The 17789-nt window shown below is 38.7% G+C and overlaps 2 protein-coding genes across 2 annotated transcripts; both read right to left on the bottom strand.

The window, feature by feature from the left end:
• Positions 1–1774: 1774 nt before the first annotated feature.
• LOC111884566 (uncharacterized) lies at positions 1775–2269 on the bottom strand. The gene has a single exon (XM_023880872.2). It carries the CDS (start codon positions 2267–2269, stop codon positions 1775–1777), a length of 495 nt encoding a protein of 164 aa, XP_023736640.2.
• Positions 2270–2667: 398 nt separating this feature from the next.
• LOC111884577 (uncharacterized) lies at positions 2668–6769 on the bottom strand. Its single transcript, XM_023880885.3, has 6 exons — positions 5045–6769; positions 4035–4375; positions 3733–3868; positions 3510–3649; positions 3313–3436; positions 2668–3145 (listed from the first exon to the last, which is right to left on the bottom strand). The coding sequence occupies exons 1-6, from the start codon at positions 6396–6398 to the stop codon at positions 2835–2837; spliced, it is 2406 nt and encodes an 801-aa protein (XP_023736653.1). The 5' UTR covers positions 6399–6769; the 3' UTR covers positions 2668–2834.
• Positions 6770–17789: the final 11020 nt, after the last annotated feature.

The raw sequence follows: 17789 nt of genomic DNA, 5'->3' as shown, positions 1-17789 counted from the left end.
TCTGTACCATCACAGATTCTATGTTGTTACTCATTAGTTAAACATTTCATATAATATAAACACACATTTATACAGATAAATGCTTGCGGCATTTTTGTATCCTACAAAATCATATTCCACATCAATTAGAAAGTATTACTTAAAAAAATCGATTTCAAAAAATCAATGGATTTCAGAGATGAGAAGAGAAGCAATAAAATCGATTTCAACAAATCAATTTTTGCGAAGAAAGAAATCAATTTCAACAACTGATAGATTCTAAAAAAATAAATTTTGAGAAAAAAGAAAATCAATTTCATCAGTGTTTATGGAGGAACTCACGACACTGATGGAGGCAGGAGTTGGAAGTATTGGTGGAATCGGCTGGTTGCAACATCGCCTGTGAATGGTGGACAAATGCGATGCATTGGAGGAAGTTAGAGGCAGCTACAACTGTTGAGCAAGTCAGAGGCGGCGACGACACATATGACTAGGTCAAAAATATATTTACTTTATTTCCTTAATTGCAAGATTTCAATTAAATGATTTGCTTAAGTAAAAGTACAAATGGTCTAAAATACTTTTAAATGAGTTATTTAATTTATTATTTTTAAATTCTTATTAGTGCATTTACGCATACAATAGTTGATAGAAATATTTGAACCTAGCTCTCTCTCTCTCTCTCTCTCTCTCTTTCTCTTTATATATATATATATATATATATATATATATATATATATATATATATATATATATATATATATATATATATATATATTAGTTTATAACCCGTGGGAACCACGGGTGCGAAATTAATTATATTTTCATACTAAAATATCGTAATTATTAATCAAATCATATAATTAAATTATTAATGAATACTTATTTTATTTAGTTATGTAAAATTAAAATCGTTGATTCAAATAAGTATGTGAAATTAATTTTCAATATAAACGTTACGATATAATATAATGATATATTAAATTTATTGTAAAAATAAAACAACCCCAATAAGTGAAGTAAATTAAAATTGGTAAATAAATCAAAATTTTAAGTTGTTAAAAGAAACGTATATTATAAAAAATAAGAAATTATAAAAGAAAAATTCACAAAATCTTATTAAAAATAAGAAGAAAACATGTTATGAGGAATACAATTTTACAAACAACTTACAAATTTCTAAAAATTTCTTTATAAACAACATTAGAAGTTTTATTTGTAAGTTTACCATCTTTATCTAAAATTAACAATTTTAATCATTCTCTACTTTAAACTCTAGATAGGCAACATATAATTGACCATGTGTAAAAACCGGATCTTTCAAAAACAAACCAACTTTAGATAAGGACTGTCCTTGGCTCTTGTTAATTGTAATTGCAAAACAAACAACTAATGGAAATTGTCTTCTTTGGAATTTAAATGAGATTTTTTTTTTTCAGATGCTGTTAAGGTCATTCTTGGGATAAATGTCCGATTTCCAATATTACTTCCAGTTATGATAACTGCCTCAATAACACGTTTGCCCAAAGATATCACCTGTAGTCTAGTGCCATTACATAAACCATTTTTTTGATCAATGTTTCTCAGTAACATAACTGGAACCCCGACTTTCAAAACTAACTTATGATTAGGCAGACCTGAGACTTTAAGACCATTTAAAACATCAGGTGAGTATAAATTGGCATCAAAGTGATCATGGACAAACTCAGATTCACATAGTTTATCTGAACTTAGATATTCAACTTCAGCTCCTGGAAATAATGCAAGCAAACAATCATTTATTTTTCCGACAACTTCATTTTTTTGGAGCAAGTATTGCTCTTTCTTGAAAATATTCTGGATTGCTAGAAGCTTCAAGAATTGAAGGATATACAAACTCGATTAACGAGCCTATAGGATCATAAGGATCATTAATCAGAAGATCATCCGGAATATCAATAATCGCTTCACCATCATTAAAACCACCAAGTTTCCCTTCTCCTATATCCAAAAGCCATTTTGCAAAATCCATTGTCTGTTGAAAAGCAGATGTATCACTTCCAACAATTAGCCTCATATTCTTGGTTAGTTGATAGACTTTGCATTGTTGCCATAAATATGATGAACTTAATGAAGCATTAACAATGTCTTGTCTACTACCACCTGTAATAACATACATAATTTGTCTAAAATCTCCTCCAAAAACAATTACTTTCCCTCCAAATGGCAAAGTTTCGTTTCTAGGATTATGACACTTGAATATATCTTTCAAAGTTCGATCTAAAGCTTCAAATGGATGCTTGTGAATCATGGGTGCTTCATCCCAAATGATTAATGAGGTTTTTCGTAATAAACTGGCGAATTCACTATCTGGTGATATGGAACAAATAGAAACCTCAGTAAGAACCAAAGGAATTATAAACTTTGAATGTGTTGTCCTGCCACCGGTTAATAATAAAGAAACGATCCCACTTGAAGCAACATTTAAAACAATTTTAGCATTACATCTAACTGTGGTCGATAATGTCTTCCAAAGATATGTTTTACCTGTTCCATCATAACCGTAGACAATATATATATATATATATATATATATATATATATATATATATATATATATATATATATATATATATATATATATATATATATATATATATATATATATCCCTTTTTAATATTCCTACTTTTCTATCAAACGTCTAACTCCAAGAAAAACCGTTACCGGTGTCTAACTCTCAAGCTAGTGTCTCGTCTCATGAACTTACTGTTGAGTGTTGACTATTATAAACTAAAACAAGTAATTATGTAGCCAACATTGGTAAAATACAAATTATCAGTTTTCATATCGAGTACACTAACAAACAATGATCGGATCATATGATACCACTAATTCCCTCTAAGCTCTGTAAAACTTGTTCAATAGATGGTCTTTGTATTGATTCAGCTTGAGTACATCTTAGAACAAGTGCAGCGCACTCATACACACCTTTCAACAGGTAGTCATTACCAAGGCTCGGGTCTACTATACTCTTCACCTTTCTTTTACTATGTAGCATTGGCCTTATCCATTCCACCAGATTTTGCTCCTTATTGGGCCGTGTCTTGTCAATAGCCCGTAGGCCCGTAAGTGTTTCGAGTAACACCACTCCAAAAGCATATACATCGTTCTTCCCATTCAAATGACCTATACATGTGCATGTTATTGTTACCTACTATAGGACGAATTTATACTAAGTTTGGCTTATTTCAATGTGACAATAATTCAAATTTTTTGTCCCATGGATCATTTTTGATATTTCATCTGTGTAAAAGCTGTGAAGAAGAGTAATGAATTTAGAGGAAAGTGATCACCTGTTGCAACGTACTCAGGAGCGACATACCCATGTGTCCCCATTACCTCTGTCATAATATGTGTGTCACCCTTTGTTGGACCATGTATTGCCAAACCAAAATCACATATTTTTGCATTGAAATCCTAGAAAAAAACAATCTTTTTGAAATGATATCATAAGATACAACGATTAATTAAATTCAGTAGCATGTTATACCTGATCAAGCAATATGTTAGAACTCTTCAAATCACGAAATATGATTTGGTTCTCGGTACTATGAAGAAATGCAAGTCCTCGAGCTGTTCCGATCATGATTTTGAGTCGCATTGACCATGGGAGCTCTAGTCCAAATCCTTCTACATTAGTTAAAACCTTTCAATTATATGTCCATTTAGCTACAAATATTATATTATATTGATCAATAGATATATATGTTTACTTTTTAATATGTAATTTTCTAGGCTCCCTTTGTTCATGAATTCATAAATGAGGAATAGGTCCTTATCTTCGCAACAATATCCTATTAAATGCACTAGATTTGGATGACTCAACCTGCCTAAAATCGTCACCTCCGCCTGCATCCATGGTACCATTTCATCGTTATATATATTAACGTTATCGCACCAAAAAATTAACTTAACAACTACAATTAATGATGCAACACATTAATACAAAGTATGAAGTCAGACAAAAACAAGTAGCTAGTGACACTAGGTGCAAAAAATCGTGCATATAAACTACCTGCCATTCTTCGAATCCTTGATAACCATCAGTATTAAGCTTTTTAACAGCAACAGCCATCCCAAAAGCAACTTTTGATGGAGCGAATGTTTCATGTTCGACCCATCCTTTGAAAACTTTTCCAAAGGCACCCTCACCAGCAATCATATCATTACTAAAGTTCCTAGTAGTAATTTTAAGTTCAGCTACAGTGAATACTTTCAAACGAGAATTTATTACTTCCCGTTTGAAATTAACTTCATGGAAACTATTTGTAGTCTTGCTTAATAAATCGTCTTTGTTAGACATTGTGCACGAAAGTAGGCATATACTTTGCCCTTTCTTCTTTTCCAGTTGCTCGACTGAAAATATGATCACAGGAAAGACTTTAGATTATTACAAGAAATTTAGGCACTAGAAGCTAGAACTAAAAGTTAGCGACTATACTCATGGACTAAACTTTTAGTGTAAACTTTTGATATCTAACCATAACACTGTTTTTTTGGTGCAAAAATGTTTCATCTCTGGTATATTATCTTATTTTTTTACAATAAAAAGAATATTCAAAGTATATTCGTTTTCTATAATAACTTATATTGATTTTCAATACTTGGTGCAAAGAACGATTATATATGTTCAACATATTACTCCATTTTTATACCAAGAAAATATTATTTTTTCCGTCATATATAGATTTAAAAAAATACCCTTTATAATCAAGAGGTTTTTTTTTTTTTTTTTTTTTTTTTTTTAATATAAACTTGTCTTACTTCCTTTTTATATAACTTTGTCTTACTATACAATTAAATTAACTAGACTTATGCAAACTCAAACTAATTAATATGAAAGTATAGCGCAAAAATTGTTGAAAATAATGGTATAACACCAGATTTGAGACGTTATAAAATTTCTTTAAACCATTTTGGTGCAACAAATGGTGTTTGGTAAAGTAAAATGGTGAAAAAAAATGGGATTTGTTGGTTGAAAATGTAATACTATGTGAAAAACAAAGAGACAAAGTGGTTCATTACCACGTGTGGCAGAGGTTTTCACTGGAAACACACTTCGGAACATTCTTGAGAAAGTTATCTTTCCACTCTTCGGATTCAAATTCCCTCGTTCTTCATTCTCATACCGACTACAACTTTCGAGTACAAAAGAATTCGCTTTCTCTTGCATCACCAACACAGCTTCAAGTTCAACTACCACCTCAGTCATTGTCGGGCGTTCTTTCGGACGAGTCTTTAAGCATTTTTCTATGATTCCCACAAAAGCTTTTAAGCAATCAGGGATGATTTGACCCTTCAAACTCGGGTCAATTATATGATCTAAAACTCCTTCTTTGATGAACCCCATGGCCCACCCAACTAGACCGAGTTCATTCTCCCCAAGAGTTGGATCAATCGCAGGACGCCCACACAAAACCTCCAATAACACAACCCCAAATGAATAAACATCGGATTTCCTTGTGAGTCTTCGTGTCATGAAGTAGTTAGGATCGAAATACCCGAATGAGCCTTTTACATCTGTGCTCACATGGGTGAAAGGTTGACCTAATGGACCAATTTTCGACACCCCAAGATCCGAAACCTTAGCTTCCATGTATTCATCCAAGAGTATATTTGAGCTTTTCACATCCCTATGTATGATTCGGTGGTTTGAGTTTGTCCCAGTGTGAAGATAATCTAACCCACGCGCAGCCCCTACGCATATTTTCACGCGCTCCACCCAAGAAAGTGGAGAGTTCGTAGTCTTTCCACAAACTTTATGTACGCGTTCTCCGAGGTTTCCACCTGAGACATACTCGTATACTATGATCATTTCATTGAACTCATCACATAATCCGATAAGAGAGACGAGGTTGCGGTGTCGGAACTTAGAGAGCAACTTGATCTCGGTCCAAAACTCAGTGGCTCCTTGCTTAGATCGAGAATAATCCATCCTCTTGATTGCAACCCTAGTTGCACCATAGTCGATGACACCTTTATACACCTTACCAAATCCACCTTTCCCTATAACCATATCTTCATCGAAATTGTTTGTTGCCAATTTCATCTCTGTAAACGGAAACCGGCGGCATAGATGTTCCTGTGAGAAAGATGGTGGTTTTTTGTCGTTGGTTTCTTGAAGTTGACTCAACTTAAAGACGATGATGTTGAGAATAATCATGACAAGTATCACTCCACTCACTGCTGACGGACCAAGTCCGAATGTTAATACTTGTTTTGCGTGTTGATCTACCCATCGATGATTGTTTCCGAAGCAAGAGCAATCGTGATTTTCAATGGTGTCAACTTGCTGGAAACCAGAGTTTGTGAAACTATCGGTCGATATGAATAGTAAAGTGTGCATTAACATCGAGAAATAGTCTTTACACAAAGTCATCCTAATGGATTTTAAAGTTAACTGCACATGAACAATTTCTGCAAGTACCCTTATAACTTGTTACTCAAGTCAACGGTTCTACGAGGCGACTTTTACACAGGGTAAGTGAAATTAATAACTTTCGAAGAGATTGCGAATGCTCTGGCCGAATCTTTGGAAACGTGTTGCAGTTGAGTTACATGTTTCGGGGGTTAGTGGTTATTATTTTCTTCCAATAGTTAGCAGCAAAATGTGTCAACATTCGACGTGAATAAGTAAGAGGGGGAAGGTGTTGAGATGTGAGCGACGTTGATTGACTACATTTGTAGTTACGTGTGGACAAAAAGTTGTTCTAAATTGTTCTAAATTGTTCACTTGTTGACTAGTAAGTTGTAACGGTTAGACTTTGCCCTTAGTTACAAAACTGTAGTATTTTATTATTATTAGTATTAACCGTTATAAAATTAATTGAAATTTGATAGTAAAATTTTAAAATTAATAATTAATTATTTTAAATAAATTATTAAATACGATATATTTTTATTAGTTTTATGAAATTATAATCGTTGATTCAAATAAATATATCTAATTAATTTTTAATATATATTAGACATTTTTTATTTATAAATTAATGAAAACAATAATATTAAATTTAAAATTTAAAATGGAGAATAAATAGATTGATAAATAACATCACATTAATTAGAAGGTCTAATAAATTTTAAATGGAGAACTAATAGAATGACAAGTGACATCATATTAATTAAGAGGTCTAATATAATGACACATGGTAAAATGACTACTCTTTTATTAGTATAAGGATTATTATTATTAAAATTGTGAAGAAAAAGAACAGTAAACGTCGCCCATATTTGTCTTTTTTGGTCCCTTAACTTACATTTTCTGTAGGTCCTTGTCTTTTTGTATATGTGGCAGTTCATTACTTTCTTTCTAATTCTTGCTTAGATTGGTTACCCTATTATAAGATGAATCTATATAATGTTTTTAATTGGGTTCCTTTTTCGTGGCAATTCTGGATGCATCTCACGTGTGTTCTTCCTGCGCTTTTACTTTTTGCTTGAGGTTATTTCTATCATTTTCTGTTGGTTTCCTTTTGCGTTCATCGTCTCCTTCTGTTTCTCCACATTGTTCCCTCTTTCAGTCCTAGGTAATTTTCCTCTGTTAATCTTCTTTTCTTTCTTCCGCTGTTGTTTTTTTGGTTCCTTTGTTGCCGCTGTGTGATGCATTTATTATGTCATGGTTGTTCCGCTTAAGCGGACGGCTGGCCTCGATGCTTCGTCTTCCTTTGGTGTCTCTGTTGGTGGCCGGCGGAAATGTAGGCGTTTGGATGGCCTCTCTATTCTTCCTCAGTATGTCGACTATGGTGACTGTACCTGAGTTTGTGACTTTTGCGGTGCTTTTTTCTGGTACGTTGAGAGAGCCCTTAATCTATCTACATCTGCTCCTCCGATCTATAGTCATTATTGTAGGGCTGGAAGTGTTATGCTCCTTACCCGTCTTGGTTTCCTGCTGAGTTTGTTGCTCTGTATGGAAATCAAAATTTTTTAAAGGATATTAGGGCTTATAATAATATGTTTACCATGACTTCTTTTGGGGAAAATATGGATGAGGATGTGAATGATAGCCGCGGTCCTTATATTTTTAAAATATCTAGTCAGATTAGTCACAAGATTGGGTCCCTCTCTCCGGATCCTACAAAAGGTCCCAGGTTTCTATAGCTTTACCTATTTGATACTGAGAATGAAGTACAAAATAGATTGAGGGATTTTTGTGGTCCGACAAAGGGGAGTTTGGATTCTAATATTTTCAACTTTCTGGTTGAGTTTTTGGGAGCTAATAACGAATATGTGAGGACGTTCAAGAGTGCAAAACAGATGGCTGAAGAAACTAATTTATAGATGTATTCAGTGCGACTATTTAACAATGTTCAGGACCGTAGGTATGATTTGCCATCACCTAGGTCTTTGGGTTGTATAGTAAGTGGCGTCGACACAACATGTACAACGTATGACATCATTATCCAGTTGCAAGTGGGTCGGCCACAATGTATCAGTAAGCTGCATCCAAGCTATATGCCCTTACATGCATCCAAGCTATATGTCCTTACAGTACCCACTTTTGTTTCCATATGGCGAGGAAGGTTGGTCATCCCAGTTAAAGATTGGTAATAGGAAGGGGACAACCGCTCAAAATCTCACTGTAAATATGTATTATGCCTATCATATCCATGCCCGTCAACATATTTGGTCGCCTATAATAAACTCATCTCGGCTCTTCCAGCAGTATTTGGTTGATGCATATACATGTATAGAATAAATCCGTTTGGATTACATCATAAAGCATCAGTCAAATCTTCGGTCAGATTATGTTAGTGGCCTCTACGACGCACTTTCAAAGGGAGATAAGGAAGCAGGTGTAGTTGGGAAACGTGTTTTCTTGCCTGCGTCATTTACTGGCGGTCTCCGGTTCATGTATAGTCAATATCTAGACACGCTTTCCCTATGTAGGGTGTATGGCATTCCACAATACTTTATCACGTTTACATGTAACGTTAAGTGGTCGGAGATCACCCGTTATATGGATACACATCAGCAAACAGATCTCCACAATAGAGCAGATATCTTTGCTAGGGTCTTCAACATCAAAGTTCATGAGTTTATTAGGTTTCTTAAAGAAGACAAAACGTTTGGCGGGAAATAATACATGTTTACTAACGTGTCTTCTATTCATATGTAAGCCTATATCATTTATTCTTACAATATGACGTTTCAACCCTTTTATCATATGGACCTGTTGCAAAAATTAGTAGTCCGATTTCTTACTAAAAATGTGCTTCTAATCTGTCATCTAGGTCATGCATCGTTCTTTTATTTCCCAACAGTAAATCTAATTGGATTTTCATTATTAGTTAATATACTCCCATTTTGTATAAGGAGTTGATTTTTAGAAATTGTCTTCATATGTTACACTGTATATGTATTTGGAAACATCAATCATACTGATAATTGTGTACATATGTTGTCGTTTCTACCCCTGGGTACATATGTTTCTTATTGTTGATTGGTTATTTTGTTATCATTTCCTTCAAATAGACTTTTGGTTATCATTTCCTACAAATACATTTTTAGGAATTGTGTTCATCAATTTTTCTTTTATTTTTTTAAAGTTTTTTTTACCTCATTATATGTTTTTTGCTGGATGATTAAATGGTGACCCTATTAGTATTTAAAAAATAGTTGTTGTACGATTTGAAATTACACCGTTCATAATATACCCGTATCTTTTATACGTTATATGAATTTGTTTCTAAAAATTTGTCCCTTAACAATCATCTTGATATCTTGCTGGTTCACTTTGAAATAGTACATGTTTACAAATATGTGTTCTATTCATATGTAAGCCTATATCATTTTTTTTACAATATCACGTTTCGGCCCTTTTACCATACGGAACTGTTACAAAGGTTAAAATTGGAATTTTCGTAATTTGTTGATATAACTCCCATTTTCTATATGGAGTTCATTTTTAGGAATTCTCTTCGTATGTTACACTTTATATGTATTTGCAAAGATCAATTACACCGATGATTGTTTCCAAAGCTTCCACTTTGTACATATGTTGTTGTTTCTATGCCTGCCTACATATGTTTCTTATTGTTCTTTTGTTCTTTTGTTATTTTGTGATCATTTCCTACAAATAGAATTTGCGTGTCATAAACCATGGCCCTTTTTTGGTACCTACTAACTTTCATCAGTCTTTTTCTTAATTTTTGTTAAGTTTTTTTTATCTGATTATATGTTTTTCGTTACATGATTAAATGGTGACCCTATTGTTATTTAAAAAATGGTTGATGTACAATATGAAATTAGACCCTTCATAATATACCCCTATCTTTTATATGTTTCAGTTATTTGCGTTTGAAAGTTATTGACAATTTGTTAACATGTTTTTTTGGTACCTATTTTTGGGTTTTCTTTCTCGATTGTAACATCCGGATTTCCAGGTATCATAAATTTAGTATTTATTATGAGTCTAAGAGAGGGACTCGACGAGTTGGCGCCTAAAATCGTCGAGTAGGATCACGACTGCTAACTTGGATTAATGAATGGACTCGATGAGTTGGAAAGTCAACTCGACGAGTCCGCGCTGTTGGCAGAAACCCTAAATCCTTGGGCCTGAGCCCTATTTAAAGGTCCTTATAGCCTTCATTTGCGGCCACACACCCTTAAGAAACCCTAAATGAACCAGAGAGTTTAGGGAATGAAGGAAGGAGATAATTTCATCACCTTTTAGTGCATTCTTGTGAGAAGGAGAGAAGGGATTCAAGCTAGGCTGGTTGAGGAGCTCAGAACTACCATTTCTTCTTCAAAAGGGTGCTGTTGAGGTACGAATCCATGTCTATTTTCGTGTATTTGGTAGATCTCTTGAATCTAGGGTTTCTTTACCCTTTTTTTAGTTGGAATGTGGAGTATGTGAAGTCCCATTGTGTAATAAACTTCAGATCTGGACTGTGAGAGGTCGAGAGAGTCCCAACAACCAAGCTTTATGCTGTTACTTAAGAACATTGAGCCTAGGACTTCATTTTTAGAGCTATTTCTTCAAGGAGGGCCATATGTGCGATGCATGAACGTAAAGTGTATACCTTTACATAATTATTGAGCATGGGGAAGTCAGATCTATAGGTTAGAGAAACAGATCTGACCTTAGAAGGTCATTTGAGTATGGTTATGGAAGAAACTCGCCGAGTCCATAAGAGAACTCGATGAGTCAAGTCGGGCTTGCCCCACGATTCATGACCAGTGGTAACCCGTCGAGTGGAAGGTTCACTTGATGAGTTGAGTGAGGCCTTATAAGGATTCAGAGGACACGCTTGGACTCGCCGAGTCACCTGAGTGCACTCAACAAGTCTGGTAAAAGTTTGACCGTTGACCGAAGTTGACTTCAGTTGACCTTAGGGTTTTTTTCAAGCTGGTTCATGAGATCAGGGAGGGGTAGAATGGTCTTCTACCCATCCTTTAGAAGTGAGGACATGAGGAGGTATTGATTAAAAATGTTATTATGTTAATAGGAGGAGGCTAGGTCGGGTTATCAAGCATGAGAGGTTATCTGACATCGTACGAGGTGAGTCTTCTCACTATACTTTACCTAGAGTGGTAATTATGTGTGACCGGAAGGTCTTATGTGCTACGAGTAGAATGCGATGTATGTTGTTATATGGTATGTATGTGTTATGTATGTTTTGAATAATATGGTATGGACCGGAATTAGACCTGGCAATGGGGCGGGTTTGGAGCGAATCGACCTTAATCCAAACCCTTTTAACAAATTTCAAAATCTGATCCAAACTCGCTCCGTAACCCGTAGTTTTTTTGAATAATATAACACATTTTACTTAAATCATAAAATCATACCCGACCCTTTTAATAAAAGGTTTAGTGGGAACGGGTTGTTAACGGGTAAACGAATCAAAAACTATGCTCCAAACCCATATAATTGTTAAGGGTTTGGATCGGATCAGGGTCAAAACCCGCTCCATTGCTAGGCCTAACCGGAAGGTCATTATGATATGGGCCGGAAGGTCAACAGTGTATGGACCGAAAGGTCAAGATGACGAGGACCGGAAGATCATCAGGGTAGGGCCAGAAGGTCTACCCGAGTTATGGAGCCGGAAGGTCCACTGAGACACATTGGTCGGAAGGCATCATAGATCTATAGCCTCGAGTGGCTAGTTGATATGTATGTGGTATTTTGGGGAACTTACTAAGCTTTTATGCTTACTGTTTGTGTGATATGTGTTTCAGGTACCAGTGAGGATCGCGGGAAGGCCCCGACATGATCTGTACACACTAGAGGAAGAGTTGTTGGAGATTCTGGGATTTGTTATTATTATGACATTTGACATTATAATATTTTGAGAACTATTATATGAGTTATGGTTGTTTTTACAAATGAAAAATTGTTTTAAATTTTTACGTTCTTACAAGTTAGTATCAGAGCCTTGGTTTGAGGGATTCGGATGCACCTTCGAGCGTATCTGAACTCAAACTGAGGATTTGAGAAAGTTTTTCATAAAAGAAACAATTTTTCTAAAAAGAGTAAAAGATTTTCAAGAAAAGCGGAATGGAGCAGTGTGTACTCTCAGCCAACGCCCGAATGGTGATTTCCCAAAATACCCTTACTTTATGTGTTACGAGATATTATGTGATATGTTACGCATGCTAGAGTAGGCTAGGTATTCCTATTAGGACTAGAGTGGCCTGATTTGTGATGCCTTAGCCTAGGAGATTTCTGCTCCTATGAGATGCTTTGAGAGTGCATAGGTAGTAGTGAGGAGCTTATGAGAAGTCTACCGAAGGGTAGCCTATGCTTAGTGAGATATAAAGTACTTGCAATCTGGGATCCTAGGAGGAGGACTTGGAATGAATGTTGATGCGGTGTGGAAGGTAGTATAGGGCCCGTACTACTGAAAACACCAGATCAGTGCACAGTCCAAGTAAGAATCCTTAGGGTACTAGGGAACATGTAGGATTGAGTTATCGAGTGCAAGTATACTCGAGCGAGTCTCTGATATTTTTATGTTGTATTTCAGAGACATCATGGTTGGGACATGCCACAAACCAGAGACCAGCGGCGTGAGTGACAAGGAGCTTCGTCAGATGATCCACAATGAGGTGGTTGCAGCTATCCGTGTAGAGATACCAGAGATGTTTGGGTCTATCAAGACCACCCTGATTGAGACGTTTGACGAGAGATACACATCGGTTACTGAGGCTGCGACTGCTATAGCTACTGCAGCTGTGGCTGCTTCTAGACCTTAGGGGGGTGGCTCGTTGCTGTTCTGGGAGTTCAGCAACACGAAGCCACCAGAGTTTGATGGGACTCAGGATCCAATTGCAGAGATGGATTTTTGATATCGAGGGATGCTTCTACACCTGTTCGTTTCCGGAGCATCTGAGGGTTCGGTTTGTGTTGAACCCGCTTTGCTTAGGAACGAAGGACCGGTGGAAGTTTGCGACGGCTAACTTCACTCTTGCGGAGATCTCAGAGGTGACCTGGGAGAGTTTCACCACCATGTTCAGAGACAAGTATGTTCCGCCGGTGGAGAGGGAACAGAGTCCGTGACAGTGATTACACGGATGTTTCATGCGAGGGCGTTGTTTTGCCCTTAGCACGTGTCATCTGAGCAAGCATGCATGAGCCGGTATTTGAACATTCTGAGGAGGGACATTCGGGAGTTCGTGGCGAACTCGACTTTCTGGACATTTGTTGAGCTCCAGGAAAATGCCCGGAAGAGATAGATTGAGCTAGAGACTCAGGCCAGGGAGGAGGCCGAGTCTCAGGGGAAGGATAGGCGGCCGGTACAGTCTAAGTCGGCAGCGAAGCGGACTATGTCCGCTGATACGATATCTGGAGGCCAGAAGGGACACACTTGTGGGAAGTGCGACAAGGGACATGATGGAGTGTGTCGAGTGGGTGCTTGCTACAAATGTGGCAAGGAGGAGCACAAAGCCAAGGACTGGCCCAAGGGATTTATGGTTTTCTTTCATTGCAACCAGACGGATCACCGGAGGGCCGGGTGCCCACAGCTGTCATAGGGATCAGTGCAAGGATCTGCCCCTGCTACTGCACGAGCTACTGACGGTCGGCCAGTGAAGGTTGAGGCATCGAAGGCTCACGGGAGAGCCTTCCAGTTGAAAGCGGAGGAGGTCCGCGCAGTGCCCGATGTCGTGGCTGATATGTATTCTTTCATTTTTTATGCTGAGTTGAGATATTATGCTTATATTATGATATGCGTAGGTACTTTTCTTATGAGTTCTGTACCTTCTTTGGTGTTATTTGACTCGGGTGCGAGTCGATTATTTGTTTCGTTAGCGTTTAGTCAGCACATAGACATTCGACGAGAGGCGTTGAGTCGATCTCTACGAGTTTCCATAGATGACGAGCGAGCGGTGTATGCTACTGACGTGATTCAAGGATGTGTACTCGAGATTTTCAGTGTTGAGTTTCCGATAGATCTGGTCCCAATTGCGATGGGGGACGTTTGCGTTATAGTGGGCATGGATTGGTTGAACCGATTTGGGGTGGTTATAGACTGCGAGCGACAGATGGTGACGATACGAGACCCTAGTGGGGGAGTGCTGACTGTATATGGTGAGCGTACCCGGAGTGGGTCAGCATTTTGTTTGGCTGCCAGAGCGAGATAGAGTTTACAATAGGGCTGCAGTGGGTTTGTAGCTTATGTGATGGATACACAAGGGACCGCTGGGTTTGTAGCTTATGTGATGGATACACAAGGGACCACCGAGTTCAGTTGATGATGTTCCGATAGTGCATGAGTTCCCATATGTTTTCCCGAGGAGTTGCCGGGTATGCCTCTCGAGATGCAGGTGGAGTTCCGCATCGATTTGGTTCCGGGGCAGCGCCTATCGCCAAGGGGCCTTATCACCTTGGGCCGCCAGAGATGCATGAGTTATCCTCGCAGCTACAGAAGCTACTGGAAAGGGTTTATTCGACCGAGTAGCTCGCCGTGGGGAGTGCCGATCCTTTTTGTCAAGAAAAAGGATGGTTCACACTGGATGTGGATTGATTACCAGGAGTTGAACAAGTTGACGGTCCAGAACCGTTATCCATTACCAAGGTTCGATGATCTATTTGATCAGTTGCAGGGAGTATCTTGGTTCTCCAAGATAGACTTGAGGTCTGGATATCACCAAATGAGGGTGCGTGATGAGGATATTCAGAAGACGGCGTTCAGGAATCGTTATGGACACTAGGAGTTCGTGGTGATGCCTTTTGGGCTCACCAATGCACCAACAACGTTCATGGATCTCATGAACAGAGTATGTAGACCGATGTTGGATAGATCGGTGATTCTGTTTATAGACGATATCTTGGTGTATTCGAGATCTAGAGAGTAGCATGAGGAGCACATGAGAGGGATTCTCGGAGTTTTGAGGTCGGAGAGGCTTTACGCCAAATTCTCCAAATGTGATTTCTGGTTACGAGAGGTCCATTTCTTGCAACACCTCCTCAACCAAAATGGGATATTGGTCGATCCGGCCATGATTGAGGCGATTATGAGCTAGAAGGTACCGAGATCCCCCACCGAGATCAGGAGTTTTCTGGGTTTGGCCAGCTACTATCAGAGATTAAACAAGGATTTCTCCAAGATTGCCGTGCCTCTCACCAGGATGACCTGGAAGGGCGTTGCTTTTACGTGGGGACCAGAGCAATATACCTCATTTGAGACTCTTTGCCAGAGGCTGTGCGAAGCCCCGATGTTAGCCCTTCCAGAGGTAATGGAGGATTTCGTGATGTATTGTGACACATCGATATCGGGGTTGGGTGCGGTGCTTATGCAGAGAGGACACGTGATAGCGTACGCATCGAGGCAGCTGAAGCCTCACGAGGTGAGGTATCCCACCCACGATTTCGAGTTGGGGGCGGTGGTGTTTTCCCTTAAGATATGGCACCATTATTTGTATGGGGTTCGATGTACCATATACACGGACCACAAGAGTTTGAAGTATCTGATGGATCAGCTTAACCTAAATATGCACCAGAGGAGATGGTTGGATGTAGTAAAGGATTATGATTGTGAAATCCTGTACCACCCGGGCAAGGCTAATGTGGTAGCCGATGCCCTGAGCCGTAGGGCGGAGGATGCCCCGATACGAGATATTTGTATAAGGATGATGATGATGACTCCGATGTTGGATACCATCCGAGAGGCCCAGGAAGAGGCAGTGAGACCGGAAAACCACAAGAGAAAGTGGGTGATTGGGTAGGTATCTGAGTTTGTTACCGATGGTCGAGGGCTTATGACCTTTCAGGGTCGGATTTGGGTGCCGTTTACGCACGGGGCACTTACCATCCTGATGGAGGAGGCACATAGATCGAGGTTCTCCATCCATCCCGGGGCCACTAAGATGTATTTGGACCTGAAGATAGAGTATTGGTGGCCCTATATGAAGAGGGATATGGCATGGTTTGTCGAGAGGTGCTTGACCTGTCGCAGGGTTAAGGCCGAGCACCAACGTCCGCTTGACAAGTTGCAGCCACCTGAGGTACCCCAGTGGAAGTGGGAACAAATTTCCATGGATTTTATCACCAAATTGCCGAGGACCGTGGGGGGTGTCGATGCAATTTGGGTGATCATTGACCGGATGACGAAGAGCGCTCACTTCCTTGCTATCAGCGAGAGCTCTTCCGCAGATAGACTGGCAGAGATGTATGTGAGAGAGGTGGTATCGCGGCATGGAGTACCGATCTCGATTGTGTCAGATCGAGATGTACATTGGACTTCCAGATTCTGGAGGAAATTCCATGAGGAGTTGGGTATGGGGTTGCATTTCAGCACCGCTTACCACCCACAGACGGACGGACAGAGTGAGCGGACGATTCAGACGCTCGAGGACATGCTTCGAGCATGTGTGTTGGACTTCGGACGAAGTTGGGACACGTACTTACCATTGGTTGAGTTTTCCTATAACAACAGCCACCATTCGAGTATTGGTATGCCTCCCTTCGTGTTGTTATATGGGAGGAGGTGCGGACTCCTTTCTGCTGGGGAGATGTAGGGCAACGAGTGATGAGTAGCAATGAGATAGTGCTTCAGACGATTGAGCAGATACATCAGGTCAGAAAAAGGTTGTTGACAGCTCAAAGTCGCCAGAAAAGTTATGCAGATAGGCGTCGATCCGAGCTCGAGTTTCAAGTTGGTGACTTCGTACTCCTGAAGGTATCTCCTTGGAAAGGAGTGATTCGATTCAGGAAAAGGGGCAAGCTGGGACCCCGATACATTGGTCCTTTCAGGGTGACCGTGAGGATGGGCAGGGTAGTGTATCGTTTAGAGTTACCCGCGGAGTTGAGCCAGATACATGATACCTTCCATGTGTCTCGGTTGAGGAAGTGTATAGCCGACAAGTCTAGGGATGGCAAAAAGCCCCATACACAATGGGGAACCCGAAACCTGCACCCGTTTTGACTGGGGAATCCCCAGGTTGACTGGGGATGGGGACGGGGATGGGGAATACCCGAATGAAAAAAGTGGGGATGGGGATGGGGATGGGGATACCCTTAATCCCTGACCCTGGACCCGCCCCCGACATATATTAATATATAAAAACAATACATAACGTATATTTATAGTATAGTTTATAATACATAAAATTTGATCTAAGTAACCTAATTCATTAGTAATTACTTGGTTGAAATTATACTTTTGACTTTTTCTTTTATCTAATTTAAACTCGTGTATATATTTTTTTCTCTTTGGTTGATCTATTTTACCTTAAATATCAATCTGATAATTCTTTTCTACTTGATTTTTCATGTATGTATTTAAATTTGGTAGAAAATTTATTTATATTCTTTATGCAACTTATGGGT

The sequence above is a fragment of the Lactuca sativa genome, chromosome 2, assembly GCF_002870075.4.
Source record: "Lactuca sativa cultivar Salinas chromosome 2, Lsat_Salinas_v11, whole genome shotgun sequence".
NCBI classification, from domain to species: Eukaryota; Viridiplantae; Streptophyta; class Magnoliopsida; order Asterales; family Asteraceae; genus Lactuca; species Lactuca sativa.
Note: the sequence above shows the minus strand (reverse complement) of the source record. Positions and strands in the feature narration are given on the sequence as shown.

Excerpts from the sequence above, each read along its gene's own strand:
- LOC111884577 (XM_023880885.3), bottom strand. The coding sequence starts at position 6,398 with ATGACTTTGTGTAAAGACTATTTCTCGATGTTAATGCACACTTTACTA. Across the intron at positions 4,376-5,044 it reads GAAAACCTCTGCCACACGTG|TCGAGCAACTGGAAAAGAAG; the intron begins GTAATGAACCAC and ends TCATATTTTCAG. Across the intron at positions 3,437-3,509 it reads CTAACATATTGCTTGATCAG|GATTTCAATGCAAAAATATG; the intron begins GTATAACATGCT and ends GTTTTTTTCTAG.
- LOC111884566 (XM_023880872.2), bottom strand. The coding sequence starts at position 2,269 with ATGATTCACAAGCATCCATTTGAAGCTTTAGATCGAACTTTGAAAGAT.